The 15,061-nt window shown below is 37.9% G+C and overlaps 1 protein-coding gene across 1 annotated transcript in view; it reads right to left on the bottom strand.

The window, feature by feature from the left end:
* The window catches only part of LOC127226263 (E3 ubiquitin-protein ligase TRIP12-like), a 94,697-nt gene that overhangs the window by 53,088 nt on the left and 26,548 nt on the right, over positions 1-15,061 (bottom strand). The window contains 2 exon segments of the mRNA XM_051190172.1: positions 7,223-7,359; positions 10,441-10,546. Of these exon segments, the coding sequence (XP_051046129.1) occupies positions 7,223-7,359; positions 10,441-10,546 (243 nt within the window).

Below are 15,061 nucleotides of genomic sequence, written 5' to 3'. Positions count from 1 at the left end.
ATGATTATTTCAGAAATGTAAATAATCATTTATCTGTTTTCTCTAACTGTAGGAGTATGAAAAGATTATATACACTCTTCCTTTAGGAGTGAAAGGAAGACAAACTGAAGCTAATACATGAGTGCAAAAAAAATGCTGTGAAGAGACAGTGAGATCAACAATTAATAAATGGGACCTCCTCAAACTTAGAAGCTTCTGTAAGGCAAAGGACACAGTTGACAAGACCAAATGGCAGCCCACAGACTAGGAAAAGATTTTCACCAATCCTACACCTGACAAAGGACTGATCTCCAAAATATACACAGAACTCAAGAAATTAGTCACCCAAACACCAAATAACCCTATTAAAAAATGGGGTACAGAACTGAAGAGATAATTCTCAGTAGAGGAAATCAAAAAGGCTAAAAGGCACTTAAGAAAGTGCTCAACATCCTTAGCTATCAGGGAAATGCAAAAATCAAAACAACTTTGAGATACCATCTTGCTCCTGCCAGAATGGCTAAAATTAGAACACCAATGACAACTTATGATGGAGAGGATATGGAGAAAGGGGAACACTCCTCCACTGCTGGTGGGAGTGCAAACTTGTACAGCCATTTTGGAGATCAGTATGGCAGTTCCTCAGGGAAATGCTAATTAGTTTACCACAAGATCCAGCAATGCCCCTCTTAGGCACATACCCAAATGATCCACATGCATGCAACAAAGACATCTGCTCAACTATGTTCATAGCAGCATTATTTGTAATAGCAAGAACCTGGAAGCAACCTAGATGCCCCTCAACTGAAGAATGGATAAAGAAGATGTGGCACATTTACACAATGGAATACTACTTTGAGGGGAAAACAATGGAATCTTGAAATTCGCAGGCAAGTGGATGGAATTTGAAGAAACCATCATGGATGAGGTAACCCAGTCACAAAAAGAGGAACATGGTATGTACTCGCTCATATGGATTTTAGACCTAGAGCAAAGGATCACCAGCCTATAATTCACACCGCCAGAGGAACTTGGATACAAGGTAGAATCTAAGAGATATGGATCTTAGATTCAGAGAAGGGGGAGGGACAAGTTCTCCAGAGCACATGGGAAGTGGGGGGGGGGGGGCAATGAGGGGAAAGGGAACTAGGAGAAAGAGAAGGGGAGGAGAGGAAAGCATGTGGGATTAGGAAGATTGAGTCAGGGGAAGAATAGAAAACAGGAGAGCGAAAGTGAGAGGGAGAGAAAGGGGAGAGGGAAGGAGGAGAGGAGAGGACAGGAGAGGAGGGAGTGAGGGAGAGTGAGGGAGAGAGAGGGAGAGAGAGACATATACAAGAGGGAGCCATTATTGGTTTGAAGAGAAAACTGACCTAAAGAAATGTCTAGAGACCTACAAGACTGACTCCAACTAACAATTTGAGCAACAGTGGAAAGGCTACCATAAATGCCCTTCCCTGATAATGAGATCAACAACTACCTTATCCACCATTATGGAGCCTTCATCTAGTACCTGTTGGAAACAGAAAAAACAACCACAACTAAACACTTAGTTGAACTAGAATCCAGAGCAGAGAGAGAGAGAACAAGACCAGGTTGCAGAAACACATAGAGACAGCTGACCTGAACAAGAAGGAGCTAACGGGCACCCAGACAGATAGCTGGGAAGCCAGCATGGGACTGACTCAGACCCCCTGAACATGGGTCTCAGTTAGAAGGCAGGAGCAGTCTAAGGGACCTCTGACAGTGGAACCAGGATGTGTATCCCTGGTGCACAAAAGGACCTTGCAGGCACATCCCCCATGGAGGGATACTCCCTTAATCTAGAGACAGGAGAGAAGTCCTACTTCAAATGACTTGACAGATTTAGATGACCCCCTCCTGGATGGCATCACCCTACATGTGGAGTGGGGGGGGGGGGTTAACAAGTTAGCGGGGAGAAAGGGAAAGAGGGTGGGAGGGTGGGAGGAAGGAAAGGAGAGGGAACTGGGATTGATATGTAAAATAAAACTAATAAAATCTTTAAAAAAAAAATTGCTGAAGTATGAGAAAGAGGGAAACTAAGATGCCAAAAATTAAAAGTAGAAGAAGCAGAAGGATTCCACTATAGAAAACATATATGTAACAAATAAAAAACAAAGCCAGTTTAAGTTAACAGCAGCAGATATTATAAATCTGCCCAAAGAAGAAAGCTATTCTTAGAGGAACTAGTTGTCTGCTAAATCACTAAATGTAAGCTGAGACCTACACAGCTTCAAAAATAGCATTAATCTACATATGACTACATCATTAACAATACCATCAGCCTGCTTACTGGATGACGGAATGCAAAGCAAGAAAACATAGGTTTATGACTGACATAAATTAAGTTCTTCTGAAGCAGGACATGGTGGCAAGCTCATCATCATCATAGGGGACAGACAGACAGATGGAAGGACAGATGGGTATGGGGAGACACAGACAAACACACCCCATAAGACACTGTCAAAAAGATGCCAATGTGCTAGTCACCAACCAATTCCACATTTTTAGAAAATGCCTCTTTACATATTATATCCTTTAACTTCATTGGATTCTTTAATTCTTAAATATTAGAACAAAAAAGCTAACAGTGGCTCAAAGGCAGAATTCAGTCCATTAGTTATTTGTTAATATAAATGATGAGAACAGAGCTATATGAATTTTTTGATTGTCTTGCCGTTGCTTTCCTATTACAAGCCCAATGTTAACAATTTCACAGTTGAGGATAAAGCCTTTAAGATTAACATAAATGATAAAAAGACTAGTAAACAAACTGCACTATACAAAGCTACTTATAAGGAAACATTAAAATGCTTATATGCTGAATTGTCAACATGTTTCCTTACAACTACCCCAGAGATCCTTCATGCAGAGAGAAAAAATGAAGCTGTCTGACTTCAAGTGATTATGCCACATAGCAATCAGGTCAAAACTCAGAAAGGCAGGCTTTATTACTACACTCTGAACTATATTTCTTAAACACACGCCTCAGCCAGAATTTTTAATTCAGTTATAGTCATTGTACTAAGTCCTATAAACAAGCAGTAATATTTTAGGTACAATTAAGACCAAGTCTGTTCCAGTAGCTTTTTTATATATGTGGGAAGCAAACAAAATTAAACGTAAAATGCCCAAGAATCTATAATCATTAAAAGGTATCTATATTTCTAATAGATTTCATAATAAACACATCACATTACATTCCTGCAAAGATATTAACCAAGAAATACAACTTTTGAAACATATTTAAGAGGCCTGGTCAGTGACAAGAGGACTTGCCTGCCTTGAATAAGCCAGGCACAGGTCCAATTCTCAGTAATAGTATTAAACCAAAATAAAAAGATGTTATGATTCTGTTACAGTGAACTCTAATAGAGAGATCGTCCCTCCTCTCAAAACACTATACAAAAAGGATAGGTACTTTTCTTTTTCAAAAGTGTAAATTGCCAATTGTGGCAATATGCTACCACTGAAGACAAGCAGAACTTTTTGTCAGATCTTTGTGTGTGGACACAAAGGGAAAACATCAGGTTTGTCCATCTATAGGTACCTGGCTGACTCCTGAAACAGTTTCTCTGTATTTTGGATTATGTCAATACAGGGCTTATAGCACTGTAAACACAAGAGACCAAGCCCAGCTTCTTATAGACCAGGGATCTAAACTCATACCTTCCAGCTTTTGCAGCAAGAGCTTTTAGGCACTGAGTTCCCCAAGCCCTTGGCAGCTCTTTACAAGTCTGACACAGTTGTCCAACGGTATCTTCCATTACATGCTGTTTTACAAAATTAGTTATTTATACTAGTCTAGCCTTAATAACTTAAAAATAGAGCTGGAGAGATAGCTCAGCATTAAGAACACTGACTGCTCTTCCAGAGGCCTGGGGTTCAATTCCTAGCACCAATATGCCAGCTAACAAATGTCTGTAACTCCAAGATCTCACTCCCTCACACACACACATGTAGGCAACACCAATGTACATAAATTAAAACAAAAAACAAAAACAAAAACAGATAGCTTTTTGTGAAATGTAATAGCTGTCAACTCAAAAATTCATTACTCAAGCCAAAAAACTTAATTCATAGCACATACCATTTCTGCCTCTACAGTAAAATATAAAAACATGACTATCAGCAGAAAATTAAAGCCCAGATTTTCGATTTACTTTAAAATAATACAGAGCGGTGGTGGTGTAAACCTTTAACAGCAACACTCAGGAGGCAGAGTCAAAAAGATATGTAAGTTCACGGCCAGCCTAATCTACAGAGTGAGTTTCAAGACAGGCCCCAACAACTACACAGAGAAACCCTGTCTCAAAAGAAACAAAACATTTCTTAAAAAATTTTTAAGAAAACTTTAGAATGCCAAGTTTATACTTTATACACATTTCAACTGCTTATAAAGGAGGAATAACATTAGAAGCCTTAAAGAAGGATTTTTATCTGCCAGAAACTAAATGTCATGTGTAATTTTTGGGGTTTTTTTTTTTGTTGTTGTTTTTGTTTGTTTGTTTGTTTTTGTTTTGTTTTGAACTATAGTCTCCATCACTGGATATAGCAGTCCTAACACAATGTGTAGCACTAAACAAAAGTAATCAGGAAGAAGAAGCATTAAAAACTGGGTGCTTCCAAGTGGTGGTGGTGCAGGCCTTTAATTCTAGCACTCAGGAAACAGAGATAGAAGGATCTCTGTGAGTTCAAGGCCTGCCTGGTCCAGTTCGAGGACAACTAGGGTAGTTAAAAAGAGAAACCCTGTCTCAAAAAAAAAAAAAAAAAGAAGTCCGATGCTCTGGAGGCAGAGATAAGCAGATCTCTGTAAGTTCAAGGCCATCCTGGTCTCTGCAGCAAATTAAATTCCAGGACAACCTCCAAAGCTACAGAGAAAAACCTGGAAAAGGGAGAAAAGAGGGAGGGGGGAGGGAAAGGAGGGGAGAAGAGAGAAGGGGAGAGGAGAAAATGAAGAAAAGGAAAGAAACTAGGTGCTGGGTATGGTAGCTTACACCTTCGGTCCCAACACACTTAGGAGATAAAACCAGGAGAGTTCTTAAGAGTTGAAAACCAAAGACTACCAAGGCCAGCCAGAGTTACATAGTGAGAACCTGTCTTTTGTTGTTACAAGACTGTTACCTTTATTTTTATATACTTATAACTTCAAAAAACAAATAACTAAAGCCAAAAGCACCACAGTATATAACAACCAACCCTATTTAGTGAAGGAGGGAGTTTTCCTGCCGTTTAGACATCAAGGACAGAACAGAGGAAAATAACAACTAGACATGAGAATAAATGCTTCCTAGGATATGACCCTGACCATTTCTTGAGTTATGAGAAGTCTTGATATAAAAGTGAATACCAGAACACTATTTTTCCTTGCCATTTCACTGTCGTGAAAAGTCTACCAACTCAGAACTACTGTACAAGGGGTAGACATCAAAATACAGTTGAAATCACAACTGTATTCTCTGTGCCAAATTTTGGTTTCTATTTTGCACATAAAGAAAGTGAAGCACATTTTCCCACAAGTATTTTACTGCAAAGCAGAGTGATCTCTACTATTCACTAAAGATCCACCACCAAAGCTTACTAACCTTAACGCTCCTCTAACAGTCAACACCCATGTGTGTTTTCTATCGGAAGGGGGAGGGGGAGGCTCTATCACACTGATATCAAATATGAATGACAATAAAACAACATTCCCTTGAAGCATTTATCCTCTTAGATAATGCATCAAGGACCAAATCCAACTGGCCTTCTCCTTTCTAACCTTGAAATGTATCCATATGAATCAAACTCTTCTAACCCCTAGGGAGAACACCACTATACTGTGCACTTAGTTCCTAAGACCTGGATTGAAGCGTCATACATCTTAGTTTAGAACTCTGGGAAAGCTTAACCAATGTGTGCCTCAGTTTTCCCTCATTTATAAAATGGCAGTAACAGAACTCACACCTCAGCAGGTTGTTTTGAATAGTCAATGGGAATATCTGGGAAATGTTTAAAGCCACATCTGCAGAGTCAACAGGTGTTGTAGTTATAATTATAGTAATAGTCAACTCTAACAATATAATCATAAATTTCATTTCTGCCACTCATTTGAGAAATGGCCACAATCATATTCTGACTATAAATAAATAATAAAAAGTTAGGAAGTGATATTCCACACAGGGAAGGAGAGGCTATGTATTATCAATAGCCTGAATGAGCCTGCAAATGAAATAGCATTTATTCTTCTAAATATTTACCAATTATTAAGAAAAACTATTCAAATAAAAATAAAAGATTTTTAAAACTTAATAATCAGTAGAAGAGATGCTACAAATCTACTGTGTCTTAATTTTTCATAAAAAATTGGGACAGTAATGGCTTCAAAATAAACATAAGCTAAGTCCAGTAACCATGTGTAACCAAACCTTTTCCAGCAAGCTGTTTTATAATCAGCCACGGGCATAAGAGAAAACTACTGTATATTCTAATACTAAATAAAGAGCTTTGTTCAAAAGCTGATATATGCTTTGTTGCTAAATTTGATGTAGCATAATCACAAACTATATATACATTAAAAATGGAAAATTACAGTGGGGTTTTTGTACACACACACACACACACACACACACCCCAGTCCCCCAGTTTGGAAAGAGTAATTTCACACTTAGTTTTTAAAGTTTACTTGCTACAATTCTGGTAATGGCAACAGATACTTAGAGCTAAAAGAAAGGAAAATTCTCTCTTTTGAAAAGGAGGGGCATCCAAAGATTATCATGAAAAAAGTTTTTAAAGTCCAAAAATCTAAATACTATTATTAAAGTAGCTTCAGAACAAATACATTTTTAGGGTTTATACAATACTAAGTTAAGATTCATGCACTTACAAGGCAATTTAAAGTACATCCCTATATTTTTATTATGAATTTAAATTCACTATAACAATTGTTAGTCAACTCATATACATCAGTCAATATACAAAAACCTTAAATAGAAAACTTACACCTTTCTATACAGCCCTCTAAATGTAATTAGTAAATGTATGAACTGGATGATAATTATAACAGTAAACCCACTAATCAAAAACACCCAATCTACAATATAAAACAAAATAGGGGAAAAAAGTATTTCATGATAACATATAATTCTGTTCCCTTTTTTTTTTTTTTTTTTTAAATCTTACTTAGGAAGAAGAAAATAAATTTGTAAGAAAAGAAGTGTCTTAAAGCTAAGAAATGCCAATCTACCTGCAGCTCCTTGGGGAGCTTCATCTGTCCGGGCAGCTGAGGAATTCACTGTCTCCTGATTGCTTTCAGGGTCTGCCATTTTCTCTTGCCGCCGGGCCTCAGCTGCTCCTCTCTTGCCCAGGCCAGAGCCTCGCCGACTGCAACAGAAAAATGTCATCAGAGTCAGCATTACCAAGACATGAGGAACAATGTAAAGACAACATAAAACTCAAATTCACACAGCACAAAGCCAGTTTCTTCTCCCTTTTAAATAAAAGTTGCTATAGAAAAATCACTAAGACTTTGTTTATCTGTAATTCTTCCAAGTTAGTTACAGCTCACACACACAGTACAAGCTTTTGTGTTACTGGGAGCTGTTATCTTTACAGACAGACATGATTTTTAAACACTTCCAGATAAATGGAAAAGTGGATCCTCCTAGAGGAGAGGAAAAACCACACATTTAAAATACAAACTCACTTCCAAACATAGACAATAGACAAAGGCTTAAGAATTGACAGTGACAACAGTAGGATCAAAAAGGACAGAGATATCACGCCATATTCTATGTCAAATTACCAAAATCATCTAAAATGAAATGTCCTAACAATGCAAACAACAAAGGTAACTACCAGGAGGCCTGTTTCAAGGACATAGTGACAGAACAGGACACTATAGGAAATAATCACATCTTTTTCATAAAGCAAATTAATTTTATTGATAATGACCTACTTCTATCTAGTAAACAGTAGGCAAATTATGTAAAAGGGTGATCCAATGTTACAATATAAAAAGCAGCTCCTTGACTTAACTTAGAAATAATAAAACCTAAGGCTAAAATGTTTTGGACTGTCTAGGAACACAAAGTGAGTCTGACTTCACATACTATAACCCTTTGGTAAGACTGAAAGGTGCTCCACAGTAAAGAGAACATACAACTCTTCTAGAGATCAATTCTGAGTTTCCAGAAACTACAAGGGGACACTCACAAATTGCTAATTACTCCTATAACTCCAACTCCAGAGAATCTGTCAGCTTTGGCCCCATAAAAGCACCTCCACTTATCAATAAATGTACATGGTTTTAGAAAACTATTTTTTCAATATTTTTTAAAGGTTGAAAACTTGGCCCAAAGCACTGTAGAACTCAATTATTTTCTTTCAAATCCTCAAAGGTATCACTAAGAAACCTCAAATACATTCAGTTATACTAATTCTAAGTAATTTAAAAGCAATATGAAGAAAATGTGTGTGGAGGCCAAGGAACTTAAGTCTTTTGTCTCAGGCTATGAAGAATTCATATTTTATCTGGGCGTGGTGGCACACATCTTTTAACTCAGTACTCAGAAAGCAGAGGCACAAAGATCTTTAGGTTTGAGGCCAGCCTGATCTACATAGTGAATTCTAAGACAGCCAGGGTTAAAAAGAGAGACCCCATCTCATTTAATAAATAAATAAATAAATAAATAAATAAATAAATAAATAAATAGGTAAATAAATAAGTCAACTTCTTTCCTTATGTCATCATTAACAATTAATTGCACGTGATCAAATTGAAAACTGAACTGTCTTACTGTCTTAGTGAAGAATCAAATGCCATTCAAATATCTGACAGTTTAAAGTCTGAACTGAAATAAGTCAGGCTAAAAATCAGTGATCCATTACTGCATTTCCTAGAAGAAACAACATTTTAAAAAGTTGATATTTGACTACTAAATAAATAGCAAGGATGGTGGTGGCACTTACCTTTAACCCACTCAGAGCTACAGAGTGAGACCTTGTCTCAAACTCAAAAAAGGAGCATGGGGCAGACAGAGAGATGGCTCAGTAGTTAAGAACCCTAGTTTAGGTTTAGTTTCTAGCACCCACATGATTGTTCAAAATGGTTTGCACTCACTCATTTGTGTTCTCTCTCCTCACTCTCTTCCCCCCCCCACCTCATTTTGATTTGGGGTTTTTCGGGGGGGGGGGGTCAATACAGGGTTTCTACGTTTAACAGCCCCAGCTATCTTGGAACTTTCTTTGTAGACAAGGCTGACCACAAACTCAGAGATCTGCCTGCCCCTGCCTCCAACTACTGGGACTATCATCACACCTGGTGATAATTAAAATAGGCATCCTTTTGATTCATCAATCACATCACTGGAAAAGTTCACCTTTCTTTAAACTAAGTCACATCTGCACAAAAGATGTTCACTAGAGATCTATTTGGCAGAGTATGAGTGTACCTTTTTTTCTTTTCTGAGCTGGCATCTCACTATGTAGTCTTGGGTGGCCTGGAACTCACTATGTAAACCAGTCTTGCCTTTAACTAATAGAAATATGACTACTAGAGTCTAGCTTGGACTAATGTCTAGATACTGGTAATAACTACAAGAAATGTTTTGAAAAAAAGGAGGAAAGGGTATGAATGCATCAAAAAGTAACATGGTTTGTGTTACTCCTTTGAAGTATTGACGATGAAAAGTCCAGCTTTCATGTTGTTATTTTTTATTCATTTGTTATGTGATAGGGTCACTCTATGTGGCCCTTGTTATCCTGGAACTAGCTCTATAGACCAATCAAGCTTCAATTCAAAATCAGGGATCTATTTGCCTCTTCCTCCAAGTGCTAGGATTACTCAACTCAACTCAACCACACTGACCTACTTAGGAAAAGAGGTTTTGTTGTTGCTATTGTTGGCTTGGGGGAGGGGGGGAGAGAGCCAGGCCACATATGTAGCTAATCCCAGACTCCAGAGGAAGGAGGATCTTTGAGTTTGTGACCAGCCTAGCCTGCAAAGCAAGTTCTAGGACAGCCAGGGAAAAAAAAAAAGGGGGGGGGGGGGAAAGAGAGGAGAGAAAGAAGGGGAAATACACACACACTCCTTTCTAGAAAAAAAGTCACCAGATTTTTAATTTTGAATAAAGTTATGTCAAGTTATTCCTTAAGTTTTATTTAATATGTAAATTACATTACTATTCATTACTGGGCTAGGTGTGGTAGCATACCCCTGTGATCCCATTACCTGAGAGACTGGGGCAAGAAAATACTAAGTTTCAGGATATCTTGGACACAATAAAAGACAAGGCAAGACAGAGAAGAAAAAGAGGCAAAGAGGTGTAAAGAAAAAAGAGGAGGGGAGAAGGGGAAAGAGGGGAAGGTATTAGTTTAATACATGCATAAAGATTTTTTTGATAAAAGTTGAAATACTTGAGCAAAAGAAGGGAAATGAAAACAAACTCAAAAGCATTTAAGTACCTGGTACTAGCACAGGAGCCCGTGGTCTTTTGGCGTGTGCTCCTCCTCAAACTGGGGAGCTCAGCAGGTGGGGACTCACTGCGCTTCTTGGTAGACTTTCTTAAACCTACAAAGGAAACAAAACAGAAAAGTTGAATTTTCTAAGTTATCATGAAATAACTGACAATCAAGCTTTTGAAAAATCTACCAGCTCTTTCGTGATCTTTTAGGATCAGTCCACTCACTCAACCCAAACTTCACACAGTCCTGCCTTTCCCAGGTCCTCTGCCCTCCAATTTCTGAAATTTCCCTAGTATTCTATACTTCAAGAGTTCAATCTTGCTGGGCGGTGGTGGCACATGCCTTTAGTCTCAGCATTTGGGAGGCAGAGGCAGGAGAATCTGTGAGTTCAAAGGCAGCCTAGTCTACAGAGTAGCTCCAGGACAGCAAGGGGTGTTACACAAGAGGGTGAGGGGGAAGAACCCTCATTAAATTTATACTCACTACCCCTTGATCATTTTGGCTACTTTACATAAGGCTAATAAAAAAGAACAAACATAGACAATGCAAAACAGTACTTCATTTATGCCATGAGCATGGAGCTAAAGACTAATGGAATGACTGATTTTTTTATAACAGAATTAGGAAATCAACCCAGTACACCTTACAATTATTCTGAAAGCCAACTACTAATGCCTTTATACCAATAGTTGCTACTACTAGAGTTTTAATAATCAAGAGGTATTTTTATTGATTTTTAAATGAAGCGGCTACTATGACAGCACCTACCTACCAACCCCTCTCTTCACAACAAACAATGGTAGAATGTGTGATAGTATACTAGGTGGCAGGCTCTGTTTAACCAAAGAACTTCAATTGTGAAAGGACTCCAAATTCAGAGAACACACACAGAGAGATAAAGAAATTTTTCAAGACAGGGTTTCTCTGTTATTGCTTTAAAATCTGCCCTAGAACTTGCTCTGTGGACCGGCCAGGCCTTGAACTCAGAGAGATCTCACACTCTCTGCCTCCTGAGTGATGGGATTAAAGGTGCATGCCACCAATGCCCAGCTTGTACTTAACTTTTTAAGATCAAATTTTTCTACTATGTAGGGGAGTGGGGAAGGGGCAAAGACAGAATCTCATGATGTAGCTCCAGTTGGTCTGATATTTGCCTTGTCTTCCAGTGCTGAGATTAAAGTGCACCACACTACTACCATGCCTGGCTATTCTTAAAGCACCAATAAAGGGACTGGAAGAGAATAGATTAAAAAACTAATTCTAGATGTCTAGGGGACTAGAGAGATGACTCAGAAATCAAGAAAGCTTACTGTTCTTGCCAACAATCCAAATTTAGGTCCTAACACAACCACCTGTATCTCCAGTTCCAGGAAACCCTTCTTCTAATCCCCACAGGCTCATATTCCCACATTCCTTGTGCATTTACATATACAACATACACATAAATTTTAAAAAATAGTATATTAGATTATCTCCATCTTTTTTAAGCTAAAATTACTGCTCATTCAAATAGATTATCTCTACATAATTAGAAAAATTGATGAATATTGAGTCTTCAAATAAAATTGCTCTATAAAAATAAAACTCAATGGCAAGAGTGATACTGATAATAAGCCAAGCTTCATAGATTTTTTTTTTTTATTTCTATATAACCTTTGTGGAAGAATAACTAGATACAAAGTGAATGCACAAGAATCAGAACACTATAACTGGTAAGACTGGCTTGAGAATTCCTGAAATTTCCATTTGCTTTTTGGTTAATTTTCCCATAATCACACACATATGCTTTCTACTCTATTCAGTCTTTGTCTTGACATCTCAGTCACAGGAGACACAACAGAAGTGCACACCACAATAGAGCTGACGGCATATTTAGTCAGTATTTAAAAAAAAAAAAAAATCCAGTCATGTGCGAAACATTCGATAACCTTGCACTTGGGGGTAGAAATAGGAGGATTACGTTCAAGATTAGCCTGGCCTGCAAGAAAGCCTATCTCAGAGAAGAGAATTTTATTTCAAGATTACCTCCAGTCTCAGTTACAGGAGACACTGTCTCAAATCAAAAGCACTCAAAAATCAAGCAGAAAGGGATGATAAATATACAATATATAGAGAAAAATTAGCAAAACAATTTTCACTTATAATAAAAACAAAAAGTCCGTTAAGGGGTTGGAGAGATGGCTCAGCAGTTAAGAGTACTTGGGTTCAATTCCTAATACCCACATGGCAGCTAACAACTGTCTGTAACTCTAAGATCTGACACAGCATATACAGGCAAAACTCCAATGCAAATAAAAATAATAATTTTTAAAAATCTATTAAGAAACAGGAGGTGGTGGTGCACTCTTTGAATCTATGACTGGGAGGCAGAGGCAGACAGACCTCTGAGTTTGAGACCATCCTGCTTTACATATTGAGTTCCAGGACATCCAGGGCTACAGAGAAACCCTGTCTTTAAAAATAAAACAACAAAAATAACTGCTGAGATTATTAATAATGTCATGTTACATGTTTCTTTCTACATAACATGATAGTGATAGATAGATAGATAGATAGATAGATAGATAGATAGATAGATAGATAGAAACTGAAAAAAAAGGAAAGCCATGCCTTCTTAAACTCCAGCACTCTGGAGGCAGAGGTAGGTAGATCTGAGTTCCAGGTCAGCCTAGTATACAAAGACAGACACAGACACACACAGACACACACACACCAGGTCAGCCTAGTATACAAAGCCAGCCAGCCAGACACACACACACACCTCTACCTAAAACAAAAATACCCAGTCTTGCTTCCCCATATCCTAATATACAAAGCCACACACACACACACACACACACACACACACACACACACCAAAAGCAAAAATACCCAGTCTCACTTCCCCACATCCAAAAAACAAAAGGGAGAGAGGGAGGGAAGGAGGAAGGGGGCAGGGGAGAGGGAGGGGAGAGAGGAGAGGACAGAGGAGGGGGAGGAGAGAGGGAGGACAGGATAGGACAGGACAGGGGAAGGGAAGAGGGGAGGACCGGGGAGGGGAGGATGCCTAGTATCATGAAAACCCAGGAAAGCATGTGTACCTACATAGCAAAAACACCTGCCTTCTGGATTTAAAAAGAGACAAAAAAAACATGCACTGAATTCTACACTTCAAAAAAATGCCACCAAAATATCCATTAAAAGAAAAATCTGACATCCAGGGAAAGACAGACATGCATGCACATACGTACACAGGCGTGTGCGCGCGCACACACAGTCTTGAACCCTCCACCCAATTAAAAAAACAAAAAGAAACATTGACAAAGATGGTAAGAATGAAAGCTAAGATCACAACTCAGTTTTCCAAGTGAAAAGCAAACATTAGGGACTGCAATCCAAAATGCTAAAGGCAGAAAATTGAGATAACAATCAATTAGAACTGAGTCTACAGACACTAAAAACTCAGGAACTGATGGTGCCAAGAACCTCTGGGGGCAATTTGGGGGTTAAAACCAAATATTAAATGATGGTAAGTTTATGAAGCTACCCAATTTCCAGACCCAGATTACAGATTTCCTATGTATTACCAATTTGTAAAGCTGAGCAACTTTCTAGACCCAGGAAACACAGGATTGATGTATCTTACACCATGTAAATTACAGAAATCTTTGATTAAAGCAGCCATTTAAAAATAAATGTCATAGTCCTACACCACACCCCAGAACTCTTCTCAGTTCAAGTTTCTCAAAAGTTTGACACACCTTTACTTTCAGACAGGAGTTTCAAATCTTCCCCGTGGAATTTTACCAGCACAAGAAAAAGAAAGCTAAAAATAGTAACAGATGAGGTTTCATTACAGAATAAACAGTCCAACCAATCATTAGGCAGTAAATCTCGGTCAAACCTAATTCATGTGCTCACAGATTAAAAATTAGATTTTTGCATGCATCTTACACTTGACTATGAAGTGACAATCACAACTACCAGACACTGAAAAGTTCCTAGTTTCAAACAAATCCAAACACTAGCAAACATACATACATTTAAGTTAGAAAAAGAAAATATTCTAGCATGGAAAACTACTACTATAGTCAAGAAACAAATGTCAATAAACCAAATATAGGATTCCATATAGGGAAAAAAAATGAATCCTAACACAATAGCCTCTTGAAAATAATACAGTAAATGCATGGGCTGGAGTGTAGGGGGAAAAAAAAAGTCAACAGATTGGAAGATGAAACTATGGAAAGCTACCAATAGAATGAAAGAGAAAACCAAAGACAAAAAGAACAGGATCATGTAAGAGGAAACCCCTTCACACATACACAAAAAAAATAAAATAAAATAGAAAAGCAGGAAATCTAAGCAGAAAATAAACAAGGACCAGGCAACAGTCAACTAATAACTAACTGTACTGGTATTTCTGGGACAATTCTAACTTTTAGGCTCTAAGTCTAAACCTAGTGGAAGTCCCAGATTCAGAGAAACAAGGACAGTTATCAACCTACAAGGAATCAAAGCAAATACAAAAGCAATGAAATAGCTTTACTTTCTAAATTAACAGACAGTGCTTGAACTTCCATAAAAACAAATTATTAAGAGATAGGTAGCTATGGTATTGAAAAATAAAAGCTAAGTGGCT

The sequence above is a fragment of the Phodopus roborovskii genome, unplaced genomic scaffold (genome assembly GCF_943737965.1).
Source record: "Phodopus roborovskii unplaced genomic scaffold, PHOROB, whole genome shotgun sequence".
Classification (NCBI taxonomy): domain Eukaryota; kingdom Metazoa; phylum Chordata; class Mammalia; order Rodentia; family Cricetidae; genus Phodopus; species Phodopus roborovskii.
Note: the sequence above shows the minus strand (reverse complement) of the source record. Positions and strands in the feature narration are given on the sequence as shown.